The 16,131-nt window shown below is 35.6% G+C and overlaps 1 protein-coding gene across 6 annotated transcripts in view; it reads right to left on the reverse strand.

Moving 5' to 3' along the window:
- VEZT (vezatin, adherens junctions transmembrane protein) overlaps positions 1-16,131 on the reverse strand; it is a 72,218-nt gene that overhangs the window by 27,731 nt on the left and 28,356 nt on the right. For 2 of the 6 annotated variants that reach the window (XM_087449083.1, XM_087449087.1), the window contains 6 exons: positions 15,614-15,700; positions 14,369-14,425; positions 9,663-9,838; positions 7,371-7,646; positions 4,469-4,618; positions 141-288 (listed from right to left, as the gene is read on the reverse strand). In XM_087449083.1, coding sequence (XP_087305209.1) covers positions 141-288; positions 4,469-4,618; positions 7,371-7,636 — 564 coding nt within the window. In that variant the 5' untranslated portion in view covers positions 7,637-7,646; positions 9,663-9,838; positions 14,369-14,425; positions 15,614-15,700. The remainder of the gene's footprint in view (positions 1-140; positions 289-4,468; positions 4,619-7,370; positions 7,647-9,662; positions 9,839-14,368; positions 14,426-15,613; positions 15,701-16,131) is intronic. The other 4 variants (XM_087449084.1, XM_087449086.1, XM_087449085.1 and 1 more) reach the window with 4 other exon arrangements.

Below are 16,131 nucleotides of genomic sequence, written 5' to 3' on the forward strand. Positions count from 1 at the left end.
ACATCAGTAAGGCTGTTATGGTGATGGTATTCAGCAAACAATAAACGAGAACAGGTGCGCTATTTACATTCAGAAAGCACAGGCACAATCCAAGTACATCTTTCTTCTACCTCAGCCCCTCCCTTCCACAAGTGGATTACCTTCAATGCAGGCAGGCTGAAGCCATCTGTAAAGTTATGTGCTTCCTCTTCTGAAATCTGCTCTTCACTAAGTCCAAGGCCCAGCTCCTTAAAAGGCACCACACAGATGTAGTTGGTTACATTGTCACTCTCGGAGTTCAGGGGGTAGGTTAAATTAGGTTAAGGCAATCAACAAAGCCTTTTCATTAAAGCATACAAGATACAGTAAAACTGTCCAAAATTACCTTTACTGATCTTTATTCTGAACTCTGACTGGACATTTACGACAGTTTTTTAAAAAGAAACTAATCTTAAAATTTAATATATTAACATACCTCAGATATCTTACAGGATACTTGTGAATATTTTTATATATAAAGAATTAAAAGTTCAACTCTTCTCAAGTGCTAGTTATTTTCGACACCTATTTTTTGAAACTGTATTGTGTACTTGATTGGATCATGGTTCAGGCCCCCACAACCCTACGATAAATGCTTCTCTTTTTCTCCCAGTCTGCACACTGCAGGGCATCATTAGCTGACCATTATCTGAAATACACAGACTATTGATTTAAGTAGCACTAAACTGGTTCTCTCTGGTTATTTGACATAGACCACTGTTCTGTTTCAGCTTTCCTCTTCCTCATGGGCATCTGTCAATATTACTATGTGATGTTTTTCCACTTTGTTTTTGTAAAGAATTATATCCATATAATTCTTGATAATGAAACATTCTTGCATTTCTAGCATCCTCCTATTTGATATTATGATAATCTTTTAATATAAGCTACATTAAATCTATAAAGATTCTTTTGAAATATTTTCTATCTCCATTTGTGAGATTGGTCTCTAGTTTTTATTCTTTGTAATACATCTTGTTTTGGTACTGAGATTATAGTAACTTCATAAATAAAATAATGTAGGAGAGACTATCTAACCTTTTCTATGGTCTGAAATAGTTTCTTAAAAAAAAACTATAAAACCATCTGGACCTGGTAGTTAAAATTTTTTTTTATTCATTTAGTTTTTGAAGAAGTAATATATTCACATGATTAAAAATTCATAAGGTATTAACGGGTAGAGTAAAAACCACTTCCTACCCCTTTCCCTTAGCCATCTAGTTCCCCTACCCAAAGGCAAAGGCAATCACTCTTACCAGTATCTTGTACATCCTTCAAGATATTTTTATGCATACACACATACATAAAAGCAAATCCAAACATAAACGTGAATGTAGGGTATGTATGTATATATACACATGCACACACACGCTTATTTATCTCCTCATACACAGATATACACAATCCCTTTTACACACAAATGGAAGCATAGTACTATAAATACCGCTCTATGCACTTTGCCTTTTATTTTTTTCATTTAGGAATAAATGTGGAGATCATTAGGAAGTAGTGCCTCAAGAACTTTATCATATTTTTATATCTGTATATTTTACATTGTTTACGTATAACGAAGTGTTTTCTTTTTTAAATGGAATATTTTTTTATCACATGTTGATTCTCTTCAGTTTTTGAATTCTTCCCAGGTTCAGTTTTGGAGATTCGTATTCTGATAAGAAATGAGCCATTTCCCCCTACATTTTCAAAGTTGCTGCCACAAAGCTGCATGTACCATCCCCTTATAATTATTTTAATTTCTTCCATATCTACAGTTACAACTCTGTTCTCATTAGTAACCTTGTGTATTTCCACTCGTTTTACTTTGATTAGGCATGCAAGTGTTTATATTATCTTATTGGTCTTTTCAAAGAAATGATTGGTGGATTCTTTTTTATTTTAATTCCTTAAGGTTTGTTGTATGGAGAATATGATCTGGTCCCTGCCTACCTCTGAATCCCATCTCATACTCCTCTCAATTTACTGGGCTCCAGTCACGACAGTCCAATCATGCTAAATTCACTCCTGCCACAAAATCTTTATACTCGTTGGTCCATCTAACTGGAACACAATCTTCCTACTCATTCAAATCTCAGTTTGAATGTCAGCTTCTCAGAGACGCCTTCCGCTACCATCCAGTCAAAAGCAGCAACCCACCAATCATTCTCTATCCTATTTTTTCTTTATAGCAAATACCTAAAAATCTCATCTGTTCACTTTTTATTCATTATCTCCTCCACTAGAAGGTAAACTCCACGAGAATAAGGATCTTGTTCGTCTTGTTCACTGTGAAGTACCCAGTATCTACAAAAGTGACTGGCACAGGGAACTCACACAATTTGCAATCTTTGTTAAGCTATCCCTTGTTACCCCCCGTCCCTCACTAAACTATAAGTTCCCTGAGGTAGGGACCATGTCTATTACGTTTACCACTGTATATCTAGTGACTAGCATATTGCTTGGCACTGACTTTATACTCAATAAAATATTCACTGAATGAATAACTACTTGTAGTTCACATGCCACACGGTTGTATCTCTGTTTCTTTCCATATCTTTGTTTCCATCTACTTGGAAGGCAGACTCTTATTATCTTCAAGGCCACCTCCTACTCATTTCTCCTTTTTTTTTTTTTTTGTGAAGAGATCAGCCCTGTGCTAACATCTGCTAATCCTCCTCTCTTTTTGCTGAGGAAGACTGGCCCTGGGCTAACATCTGTGCCCATCTTCCTCCACTTTATATGGGACACCGCCACAACATGGCTTACCAAGCAGTGCGTCGGTGAGTGCCTGGGATCCGAACCGGCGAACCCTGGGCCACTGCAGCGGAGCGCACACACTTAACCGCTTGTGCCACTGGGCCAGCCCCTCTACTCGTTTCTTGAGGGTTAACTCAGGTGTCACCTCCCTGAAAGCATTCTCTGACCCCACAGGCCTAATACATTGTCCTGCTATGTTGGAAGGCACCCTGGGCACTTATACTGTGTTATGAATGCTGGATTATCTATTGACTACACTCAAAGGCCTTTAAAAGTAGATAGTACAAATTTTTACTTTGTCTTCCTAGCACACAGCAGGCAGGTATTTATTTAGGCAGTTGGGGAACTAACTGGATAAACTGTTGACTAAAATTCAAATACTTTCTCTCATTTTCCAAAGAGGTAGTATATATAGTACAGTGAATATATATACAGAAAAAGTTTTAAGCCATAAGTCCTACACTCAGGACACAACTTCATCTCCACTTTATTTGTGGGACACTGAGCAAATCACAAAGTGGAGATTTTATTTAGTTTTCTCATAAAGTGGAGATAAGAAAATCTAGCTGGGGGGCATGCCCAGTGGCGCAAGCGGTTAGGTGCGTGCGCTCCGCTGCTGCAGCCCAGGGTTCACGGGTTCGGATCCTGGCCGCGCACCGACGTACTGCTTGGCAAGCCATGCTGTGGTGGCGTCCCATATAAAGTGGAGGAAGATGGGCACGGATGTTAGCCCAGGGCCAGTCTTCCTCAGCAAAAAACAAAAAAAAAAAAAAAAAAAAGAGGAGGATTGGCAGATGTTAGCATAGGGCTGATCTCCTCACAAAAAAAATAAAAATAAATAAAGACTATTTAAAAAAAAAAAAAAAGAAAATCTAGCTGGGAAGGTTTGTATAAGGATATAATGATAGAACACAAAGCACTCTGCAAACTTTAAGCATTATACTTATCAGCTACTGAAGGTGTAGTCTTTTTGCATTCCATTGACTCATAATTTATCTATGAATCTTAACTAAAATACAGATCTTATACACTTACATTTCCTAACAGAACTAACTTCCTGATTTAGTAAATTTAAGTTACAAACTTATTGTCATGCAGTCTGAGTGTTTATTATACACCAGACACTGTCTAAGCACTTTATACACACTAACTTATTTGATCTTAACAAAAACACAGTCAGGAAGGTTATGTAATTATTGCCATTTTAAAATGGAATAAAGCAAGGTACAGAGAGGTAAGAAACTTGCTTAAGGTCACCTAGGCAGTAACTGATACAGCCAAAATTTAAACTCAGCTAATCTGACTTTAGAGCCTCTGTTTTTTGAAAGGGGAAGGATTTCCTGTTGCCAGTTTATTTCCATGTGATGACGCAAATTTGCCATGTTCAGTAATTTTTAAAAATGTCAGATCTAGCAAAGCCAGGTTTTTTTGACTTTATTCTTTGGATCAGTTAAGGGAGGGACTTCAAGTATTTTTCTTATTAAAAATGAGCCACAGGAGAGCCGAACTTTCTTCCTGTCTGTTATTATCATTCCCCCTGGAATGCCATTTCCAGTTTTAAAATAGTAGTGATGAGGGAAATTAGCTTCAAAATAGGCAATCTCAGTTTATAGTTAACTTTTACAGGATGTAACTATAATATCTATATTCAGGACTCCGGAAACATTACTTATTCTTACATATACACAGAAAAGGATATTTTTTCAGCATATATAGGGTAGCTAGCCTTGCTGCTTGGAAGTTGGCTCTTACAGTTCTGTAGACAGCTTTCCGCAGACCGATGAGATGCTGACTGGGATGCTGTCCAGCTTTATTAAATGGGCAAGCAGCACTGACCCTGTCAAGCAAACTTGAAAAGTAAAATGTGATACAACTATACAGGTGTCCTAAAGTTTTTGTTTCCTAAATCCACAATTCTATTAAGCTTAGGAAAAAAAATCCTTTTAATTATTTTCATTAGAAAATGATTATAAATATCCCAACTCGGGTCTCATAAATAGCCATTTCCCTGATACATACATAGCCACCTGAAAAAAGACAAATGAAAAATTAAAATCTCCAAGAGTAAAGGCTTCCTCTGATATGGGGAAACAATGAATTTTAGTTGAAATATAGTAGAAATGTAGGAATATTTATGTAAGAAATTGCAACTTTTTTATATAGACAACGTTACCTGCTAAAATATACTAAAATGGTACTACTTTACATTCAGTTTTTAAAACCTATATCTACAGTAAGTATGAAAGCTTTCATTAAAAACACTTTCACATTCTTCATATGCATTTACATATGTTCGTCAATCATATTTTTGGTCATTTGTACAGATCAAATACTGCATAGAAATGCATTCTGTACATTCATAAAAGTAGGGTAAAATGACTTACCCACCTGCTGCCACTGGCACTTACCTACTCAAAATGAAATAGGGGATGCAGAAAGGTAACAGGACCAGTGGCCAACAGGGGAATGCAAGTAGAAAGGCAAAGGAAGGGTTACTATGGAGTAGCATAGCTACTCTTAAAACTGTTCAAGAGGAAGCACATTTCATAGCACTTTCCAAAAGATAAATGGAGAGTACCTATTTGCAACAATGACATATAATGTATTAGTCTTTTACGGATGAAATTCTGAGTGATTACATATAACAGTTATCCGATAATAGTTTTTTCACCTAACCAGTAACCTCTCTCAATAGCAAAACAAAATATTGGAATTTATTAATTTCTTACACTATAACCACAAATATTTTAAAATAAGACATCTAACTTAAAACTTTAAAAATTTCAACCCAACTAAAATATATTCAGGCATTAAAAATCTATAAAAAACAGAGGACAATGACTGATAGGCTTATTTTAAAATAACAGAAAGAGACAAAGAGGGGTTAAATTATTTGCTAGAGAGGACAAATTAAGGCAGAAGAAAATAGCACTCATGTTTTCAATATATGGCACTATTGTTTGTACTCCATTTTACTAAATGTTTTAAAAATTAAAAGTATTTCTAAAAAAATTATGATTCAAGATTTATTATTCCTCATAATTTTTTTTTCAATCAGTTATCCAGCTGAAGGCAAGTGAAGCACAATCTTTTCCAACATTTCTTCTGCCTGTCTGCATCTGAATGGATAGAAGTCATGATCTGGAGGTAAATCACATCTAACTGGTCCATTTTAGCTCTTCATGCCTATTCTACACATATGGTAAAAGTTGGACAATGACAGAAGGACAGAATCCTCTGTACATGCCTAAGCATTAACTGGACACACGGCCACTTTGCTTAACTAGTCAGTCCTCTCAATAAAATGCTGTGCAAGTCAAGAGTTAAAAGCAGCTATTATTTATTCTTAGTGTGATTTTTAACTTTTAAAATTTGACCCTCAACTTAATATTTACTATGCTCTACCAATAAGAAGTGGACTTTCACCACAATGGAAGGACAAAAATTAACAGATCGAGGACTGTTACATTTTGAATTGTGTAGAAAGGGAAGTTATAAAAATCTCTCTTATGTCTCGAGATTGTTTAAACAGTATTCTAGAACACAACAGGGTGAAGAATGAGACGACTACTGGAGAGTCTTCCACTTCCCTGTTTCATGATTTTCCAGACATAGCTTTTACGTCAAGATGGTTTAAGTACTACCCTAGAACAGAGCAGAGTGAAGGATGCAATGACTGCCAAAGGTTCTTCTGCTCCTCCTTTTCATGATTTTCCAGATACAACTAATCAAGAGCCATAATTATTCTTCACCATATACTTACTTTCTCCCACCTATAGATTGCAAAGGTTATATAAGTTATATAAATTATCAAATATACTACAGTACAATTGTCACCTGTTAGTGTTTAGCAGACAGCCTAGTGTACTGGAAACAAGCTTTAGACTCAGATGGAATGGACCTGAACATTTGCTCTACCACTTAAAATTGTATGCCTTTAGCTGTATGCAAAATTGCCTAGCATAGTATATGGGACATAATTGGTGCTCAATAAATATAACTTTCCCTTTAATAATAGACTAAATAGCCTATATATCCTATAGCTTAACACACTTACAAGTTAGACTGACGAATATTTAATTTCTCATGGGAATGTGAAACATCATTATTTGCATGATATTCTAAGAGTAACAGTGCCATAGTATCTGCTAACATGTACCTAAAGAATATTATTGATACAAGGCAAGATTTTTCAAAATGAATTCATGTCACATATGTCTATGACTTAAACTGAGGAAAGAGAGCATCTGACAGGGAGTAAAGGGAACAAATACTTATTGGGTAACTTTGCACACTAGGTTCAATGTTAGGCTCTCTCCATACATTATCTCATATAATCACACGGTAACACAGAAATAATCATGATTCTCAAAGTACTTTGGTTTCTTAAAGTAGATGAGCAGAATCACATTACATATTAAATCTAGCATATAATGTATTTATTCCTTCACTTAGCAGGTGATAGACTTCAATAAGTGCAAAAGAGAAATCTACTTTTTTCTGTAAATGCAACAGAGAAATGAAAATAGGTAATATATATTCTAATTTAACTGTGTAATAGAAAAGAATTATTTAAAAAGTAAAATGAAAAATGAACTCACAGTGTAAATCCTCTAGAAATGACTTCAGTTTCTTGAATGAGACGTAAAGCTTTTCTCACAAGGTTAGTAAAAGCTCGGCTATTTGTTGCAGTATCTTCCAAAAGGACACTGTATTTTTTTAGGGTTACTTGTAGTTTGGCTGTCCTCCATAATCTCAAAACTTTTATCATCAGATAAACAAATAGAATCACTCCCCATACAGGCCAGGAAGATACAATCCACCAAGTGGGAAGAATAATGAGCAAACTAATGAAGGCAAATAGCATTGAGATGTCCCTATAACAGAGAAACCAAAGAAACAATATGCATCAGGCTAGAGAAAGATGAGTTATTTCAGTCAGTAATTTCGGTTTACTAAAGTAGATAAAATGCTAGCTTCTTTGTAAAGTACGATTTTAAAAATATGACATTGCAAAAAGCAATGAGAAATAGTTAAAAAATATCTAGCAACTAGACAATGGTGCTTAGGTATTAAAATCTGAGCTATAAGTTGAGGTAAAGGACATAACAAATAAGTGTCTTCTGAAATGACTTTTTTTAAGATACAGACTCTTTAACTTAAAAACAAATTATAGATTTTAAAATCCAATTTTACAAATGTAAAAGTAAAAATATTTTAATTTTTACTAATTTTGATATCAAAATACTAATATCTTACTATTATATACTTACTAACTATACTAAAATACTAATACTAAAATTTTGATATTTTAATATCAAAAATATTAATTTTTGATATTAAAATACTGATTTTTAATATTAAAATACATTTAAAAATATTTGGAGATATTATGAATTCCTTTTTCCTAAAATCAGACTTTAATTATTTGTACAGAAACACATAATATCTCAAGAAAATAGAAGCATTTTTCCAATTAGAAATTATATTTGATGAGTAACTGTTTTGAATAAAGTCATCGAATTTTAAATAATCATCATCACAAAACTGGAATATACATACTTACGGTAGACTATGATATGGACAAGCTTTGTACTTTTACACTGCTTTAACCGAAGTAAAAATATGTATGAAATTTTTTAATTTAGATCAATTACAAATCTATAGACTAAAATACATCTTTTAAACAATGAAGGCTTTGATGAAAATGTGTATATATAAGGAAAAGGTGAACATAGGGGGAGATGTGTCTGAGGATATCTGTAAACAACATCAAAAATACTTGAAGACAGTTACAGTCAAACTACAAAGAAAGTCACATGGAAGAATAATAAATATTTGCCTTAATAAATATTTGCCTGCCCTAATTTCCCTTGGAATCCTTTATTTTTAGACAATATTGGTAATATCATAAAGCAAAATCTCATCATATACTTTTATGTATTAATAGCAAAGTCTAGAAGTATTTACAGGCCTCATAGTTGCTTAATCACATTTGTGGTTAAAGGAAACTTCAAATGAAAGTTGCAAAATTCTTAAAACCTATGGTTCCTTCTAGCAGCTCCTTAAGTTCTTAGATTTTTAAAGGATAAGATGCTTTACTTCATCATGCTATCTGAGTGGTACAGCTTTGGAAAACATCATGGTTTGCTGTTACTATATGAAGCATTTGTCAGTGTGACAGGAAAGACATAAATTCAGAACACTGAGGCCAATGAATGTAACTACCTGTATAACTCCAACAGTTCAAGCAATGATTTAGTTCATTTAATAAACTCATACTTTAACAGGAAGAGGACATTAACAGTTCTGTATATATAATTCCTTCCTACTATTTTTTTTTCAAACAGATTTTGGCCTGGGACTGATTCTGGCATTAGACCAAATACTTGAAGTGGTCAAAAAGTTTTAGGATAGTTTGAATCGTCACACTATGTTCCCTATGATCTCTTCTCAGCCAACAAAGCAAGAGTTGACTGTTTACCTCCATGTCCCATCCTATCCTTGGTGTCTCTACAATGTGATTATGATATAAATTGTAAAGAAACATAAAGAACTGGCTAGGCCCGCATGCACACATGTGCATAGGTATATGGGTAAGAGAGATTCTTTTTGGCACATGTTACACCTGCTTGTCAAGTTGTTAAAAACAGAATTAATTATATTCAGTTGAAATTATATAATAATTAAATGGGACTTTTTCTGCCACTTTAAATAGTATTCAGTTTAGAAAGGTACTTTTTTTTTTTTAACCTCTGGTATATCATTACATTAATTACAATGCTAAAAGGTATAGATTGTTTATAATGCCTTTACAATGGAGAGCACAATGACAGATTTCCTCTGCTAATACTCTATATGTAAGCAAAGGATAGATGTTTTCTGGACAGTACCAAATATTAGGGGTTGCCAGGGAGCAAAGTGTTGGAAGGTGTCCATTTTCCTGTTGTTGTGGTTGCCCTGCAGACAGGATACTGGGATCCAGTAGCTCAATCAACTCCACATCCTCTTGTAACAGGACTTCCTGTTGCAGGATGGTATGTAGTGAGTCGAGTCGGAATCCAATATCCTTGCCATTAAAAGACCAGAAGAGAGGTATTAATACATACTTAATTTTGTATTAAATGCAAAGCTCCTACTGTGCTAATAAAATTTCGAGGTGTTCATTTTCAGTACATATTCTAAGAAGAAGAAACAACAGTCCCATCTATCTTCGGTATGATGTGTGGGGTTTTACTTTCACTGTTAATGCGAAACAATAAAGATTGAGGTAACCATTATTGAGCCACCAGATGTGAAATATAAATTTTTAATAAAGAGATGTGAAGTAATTAGATTAATAAACCTGTCTAGTTAAGGCTAATTAATTAAATAGCTAAAGCACAACATGTAAAATATAATCCTGTAATAGATGTTGTCCCTGATACTGTAACAATATAACAAATATCTAAGAATTACATCAGCAGGATCAATGCCTTCTAAAAATGGACATTCAGATATTAAAAATCATGAACATCATTAAGGAATGTAATGCAAAACCACACTAACATGTGCATAGCACTATAGTTTACAAAATGCTTTCACATATACCAACTCATTTATTCCTCCCTCTTTTCCTTCTATCCATTTATCAAGGAATATCTGATACATACCAGGTACCATTTTGACACCGAGGACACAAAAATATGAACAAGACATACAAGTCTCTATTCTCTCGCTCTTTTTTTGTGTGTGTGAGGAAGATCAGCCCTGAGCTAACATCCATGCTAATCCTCCTCTTTTTGCTGAGGAAGACCGGCTCTGAGCTAACATCTATTGCCAATCCTCCTCCTTTTTTTTCCCCAAAGCCCCAGTAGATAGTTGTATGTCATAGTTGCACATCCTTCTAGTTGCTGTATGTGGGACGCGGCCTCAGCATGGCCGGAGAAGCGGTGCATCGGTGCGCGCCCAGATCCGAACCCAGGCTACCGGTAGCGGAGCGCACGCACCTAACCGCTAAGCCACGGGGCCGGCCCCAAGTCTCTATTCTTAAACAGTTCATAATTTAAGGAAGAGGACTGAAAAGCAAACAGTTACAATATAATGTGCAAAGAAGTGCAACAAGGTATACCTAGAGTATTATGAAAATGGCATAGAGGGACCAAAACTTAAAAAGAGGTCAGAGAAAGCAAAACAGGTGACGCCTGAGCTGAGTCTTAAAGGACGAACGAGAACTGACCAGATGAAAGAGCTGGAAGAGCGAGATGAGACAGAAGAAAAGCCTCTCTAGTTTGGGAAACTGCAAGTCACTGTTACTAGTTTTGTGCAGAGTGTACATGGTGGAGAGGTGAGAGATGAGGTAGCAAAGTCAGAGCAGAGAGGCTCATTCTCACAGGAACCCTGTGATGTACATTATCATCCTCATCTCCATTCCATAGAGAGAAAACTGAAGCCCAAACAGATTAAATAACTTTCCAGAATTCTGATTTCAAATCCTAAGTCGTTGGGAGTCGATTCTGCTTCCCTGTAAACAGTCTGCTCTATCAGAAAATTTAAGGTTTTATTTTGTATTAAATTTAGGAATAGAGTGATCCTATTGTCTGATAAACATAAAGAGAACTTTTTTTTTGAGGAAGACTGACCCTGCACTAACATCTGTTGCCTATCTTCCTCTTTTTTCTCCCCAAACCCCCAGTACATAGTTTTGTATCATAGTCGTAGAGTTGTAGCTCTTTTAAATGGGACGCCACTTCAGCATGGCTTGATGAGCGGTGAGTAGGTCTGCACCCAGGATCCAAACCGGTGAACCCTGGGCCACCGAAGCGGAATGCGCGAACTTCACCGCTATGCCACCTGGCCGGCCCCTAAAGAGAACTTAATGGACAAAGCCTTTAGCAGTTAAAGTAAAATCAGTTAGGTCTAGGGTTTGAAGGCAATAGGTTTGCTCTTCTTAGTTAATCATTCCCACACCAGAGTCCAGCCCTAGCTGATCATAATGGGGACTTAAGTAGGAATGCAGTGATCCATTTACCAAACTATGAGTGCATATCCTCTTAATCATGGGTTACATCACTTTTAGAGAAGGAGAAGAATATTTTTAATATTAGGCCTATCTGGATACATTTATTTATTTTCAATTATCAAAAAAAGAACATCCAATCAATGGAATGTTGATCTTCCTTTTAGCCTGGTGTGGCTTTTTCACCATCTACTGACACACCCTGCATGTTCCTCTGCAGTACTTTTATGTTTCATTTAAACTATTGCCTCCTCTCTCTTCTTACAATCCTGATTCTAACATTAGGAACCACTTAATTTGACGTCCCACCCCCACTTTCATAAAGAGAGAACAGCACAACTTACTTTATACTGTTTGGTGGGAGTGAGTAAAAAAAAAAGTAAGGAGGGCAGGAGGTGAAGCATGGTAGCTTTTCAAGTGATCTTTGAAATAAATCTTCACATATTAGCCTTACAATTTGGTTTGGATTCCCCAATCAGATATGGCCATATTCAAATACAAGTATTAAAAATCAAACTTTTGCTACAAAACCTTTAAATCATAACTTTGATAAGACCTCTATGTACCCATGTATGGGCAAGTTTAAAGAAGCCTAACCAAATGAAGGCTAAGGCTGACAGAGAGGGGCAGAGCTATTAACGTGGAATGGGAGCGCTCCCTCTTCACAGACCCTCTTGTAGACATGCCGCTTAATCAGGTACTCACTTTCTTGAATACCTTTCTTTCACATCAGATTTGTTACAAAACTGGGATAATGCCTCCCCAAAACCAATGTGCTTCGAGGCAGTATTAATAGCTTTGGGAATATATGTTTCACGAGTGTAACATACAACCTACAATCATCTATACATACAAATGAACTTGAGAGGGACCAAGACATTCCGAATACCTAAAGCAGCATTATCTTAGTGATTAAATCACCTCCACAAAGGAAGAACTTGAATATTCTGATAATTTAGCTGTAAAACTGAATGAGATTAAATTAATGAATTAAGTTTTTTCTTAAGGATAAGTTATAAAATTATACATTACTCTTTAATTATAAAAATAAGAACTGCAGAAAATACGGAAACTGTGTTGCAATACGGCAATCAACCTACTGGGAGAATAGACACCTGCTAAATTAAGAAACATGTCACAACAGCCCTATTAGGACTTAGGTCCAAGTCTCAAAAAAATGAAGAAATTTAAAAGGTACTAATTCTGATCGACTTTAATATTAGTAGGTCTTATCTCTATAGTTGGGTGCTCTGTGCTCTGGGGAGGTGTACTATGTGAATTTTGGCTCACCTTCAACAAGTTTGAGTGCTAAGATTTAGTATCTAGCTTTATATCCTGGTTCCACAACTTAAGCAAGTTAATAACCTTTCTGTTCTAGTTTCTTCATCTGCAAAATGAGAATAATAATTGTACCCACTTCATAGGGTTGCTGTGAGGATTACATAAGTCAATATTTGTAAACTACTAAGGAGAGCGTCTGGCGTACAGTAAGCCTTATGTAAGTGTTAGCTGTTAGTACACGTGAAATAATTAAAATATAATAAAGTACACATAATATAATAGAAAAACTTGTAGAACACAGCATAGATAATTATTACTAGGTTGTTGCAGAAAATAAGTGGTCCAATAGGCTGAAGTTTCTGGGAAAGGCCTTGAGGAAGAGCTGGGACTGCTTTCTGAAAAGATTCCAATAATAGAAAGAAAAATGGTAAGAATTCCAGCACAGAACAATAGTACAAACATAGACATACAGAATAGGTATGGAATAAAGTAAAAGGAAGACTGAGTTGGCTGAGGAAAATATTGGTAGATAAGGCTGGAAAGGTAGATTAGGGCCAAATTATGCAGAATCTTTCATGCCAAAGTGATGAATTAGACTTGATTTGATGGATCATGGGGATCTTTTTAGGATCTAAATAGACAAATGGCATGAGAAGGTAACTCAGGAATATTTCTGCCTGGATGGAATGAAAGAGAATGAGAAGCACAGCTAAAGAATAAAGAGATTTCTATTTTTGCCCCTAGGGATGAAGAAGGGAAGTTATTCATGTGTCAACAATCTTATACACTTTTTAATATATAGTGCTATTTCATAAAGCTGATGAGGATCAAATGAGATAACATGTGTGAAAGCACTTTATAGGCTAAAAACACTTAAAAAGTGCCAATACCACTACCATCATAGTTGCTATAAAGGAATTCTTTTTCAATCTTTAAGAAGAAAAGTACTACCTTAACAAAAATGAACAATGGTAAAATGTTCAGATATCATGCAGCAATTGCCAGTATATTTTATAAAAGGAAAGGAGGACTGGTTCAATATCCATATAGCTAACAAAATTTTAAATATGTCACAATCGAGTGCCAGAAGCCATCTGGGCAATTCCTCATTCCATTACTAATAAACTAATTCTTAGGTATGTACTTCCTACAATTCTCCATAATATAGGCACAAAATAGATGCATATAGAAGCTGGCATTTTATAGTCAAACATGACTCGAAACATGTGGCCAGTGACAAAGAACCAAGAATGAAAAGATCAGGACTATGCAGACTATGATTAAACCACAGAAAAATGTATATGGAGCCATATACCTTACCACAGTCCTAGTATCACTGAAGAATGAGGATGGCTCCACCTGGATAGAGATGATAGTCTACGCAGATGACAAGACACTTCATAGACCTTCTCAACACACCTACAAAGACGAAACCCTGCACAGAGAACTTGCCCATCTGGGTTGCTAAAAAAGTAATTTTAGTCAGTCAAAACATAATACTCAAGCTACAGAGGTAGCATTTTATAATGGAAAGAGTTTGGGCTTTGAAACCAGAGGACCTGAGTTCAAATTCTGGCTCTATTACTTTCTAGCTGAACATTCTTGAACAATTCACTAAAAAAATATTCTTAAACCAAATTGAACTGTATGAACCTGAGGCTTTCCAACTGGTAAAATGCACTGAACCTTACAGTGTTTAAATTACCAAATCAAAATGTGAAAGCACTTTGTAAACATCTCTTTACAAATGATAATTTATAAGAATGATAATTATCATCTTAAGGTCAGAGGCCAGCAGAGGATCCTGAAACCTGCTTACTTGTAACTTGATTATTCCTTCTAAGAGCCATGAGAACTACATAACTTCATTTTTTTTTAGCTACACTACCTGGATTTTGTATTGTTAGTATGTAAAAAGTTGAAGTACTCCCTCTTGGAGGTAAGAGATCAAGCAACAGATATACTACAGCAGAGAGCAGGAAAAAAAAGGCAAGCCTCACAGGAATCACAAAGACTCTCAATGCTGATTATGCCAAGTCTTTGGGAAATTCTGTGATTTATCAGTCCTGGGAGACTAAATTTCACATATGAAGTTGTCAGAGAATGGTAGATTGATGATAAATAAATTAGAGAGGAACCACTTCTGATTTGAGTCCACTAATAGATATATATATTCCCTTCCCTACTGAGAGGAATACCTGTCAAAGGAGGAAGATGGCAGCAGGAAATGAGCGATCTAATAAATAAGGTTGCAATAACTACCAGAACATGCTATTCTAAGTGGGTAATAACCTCTTATAAGAACTATGGAATAATACTAATGAGTCCAAACTCAAAGATGCCCAGTTTTCGAAGAATTTCTTTCTTTTTTTTTTTTTAGGTGATACAAACAAACTTGATCATTTCCATGAAGCGAACAGTCTCCTTTCGGAGAACTACTTAGAATTTCTAATCAAAATCAATCACTGCCCAAATCAGTAGCGAAACAAATTCTGATTCATTGATTCTCTCACTAATAAACTGAAGCCCTGAAGATTAACAAAAAGAAACAAAGCAAACACTTACCAACTTGTGAAGTAAGTCATCATTCTTATTGCACTGAGAAAAAATCCAACTTTTGATGGTTTCAGCCACTTTTAACAGGATGCCTTGCTGAAGGAAAATAAATAACATTGTATAGCATTATTATACCACACCCAAACAGCAGAAAAACTTCAATAACTCACTTCTTTTTTTTTTTCCTTTTTTGAGGAAGATTGGCCCTGAGCTAACATCTGTTGCCAATCTTCCTCTTCTTTTTCTTTCCTTCCCAAAACCCCCAGTGCATAGTTGTGTATCATAGTTGTAGAGTTGTAGCTCTTCTATATGGGACCCTGCCTCAGCATGGCTTGATGAGCAGTGTGTAGGTCCACATCCAGGATCTGAACCAGCGAACCCTGGGCCGCTGAAGCGGAACGCGTGAACTTAACCGCTGCGCCACCGGGCCAGCCCCAACTTACTTCTAATTAATCAGAAATTTTATCAGAAAAAGAGAAAAAAATCATCCAGGTTCTATGCTTTGTCAGTATGTCTCAGCCTCCTTC

This window comes from Ceratotherium simum, chromosome 25 (genome assembly GCF_057802395.1).
Source record: "Ceratotherium simum simum isolate JZ-2026a chromosome 25, ASM5780239v1, whole genome shotgun sequence".
Lineage (NCBI taxonomy): Eukaryota > Metazoa > Chordata > Mammalia > Perissodactyla > Rhinocerotidae > Ceratotherium > Ceratotherium simum.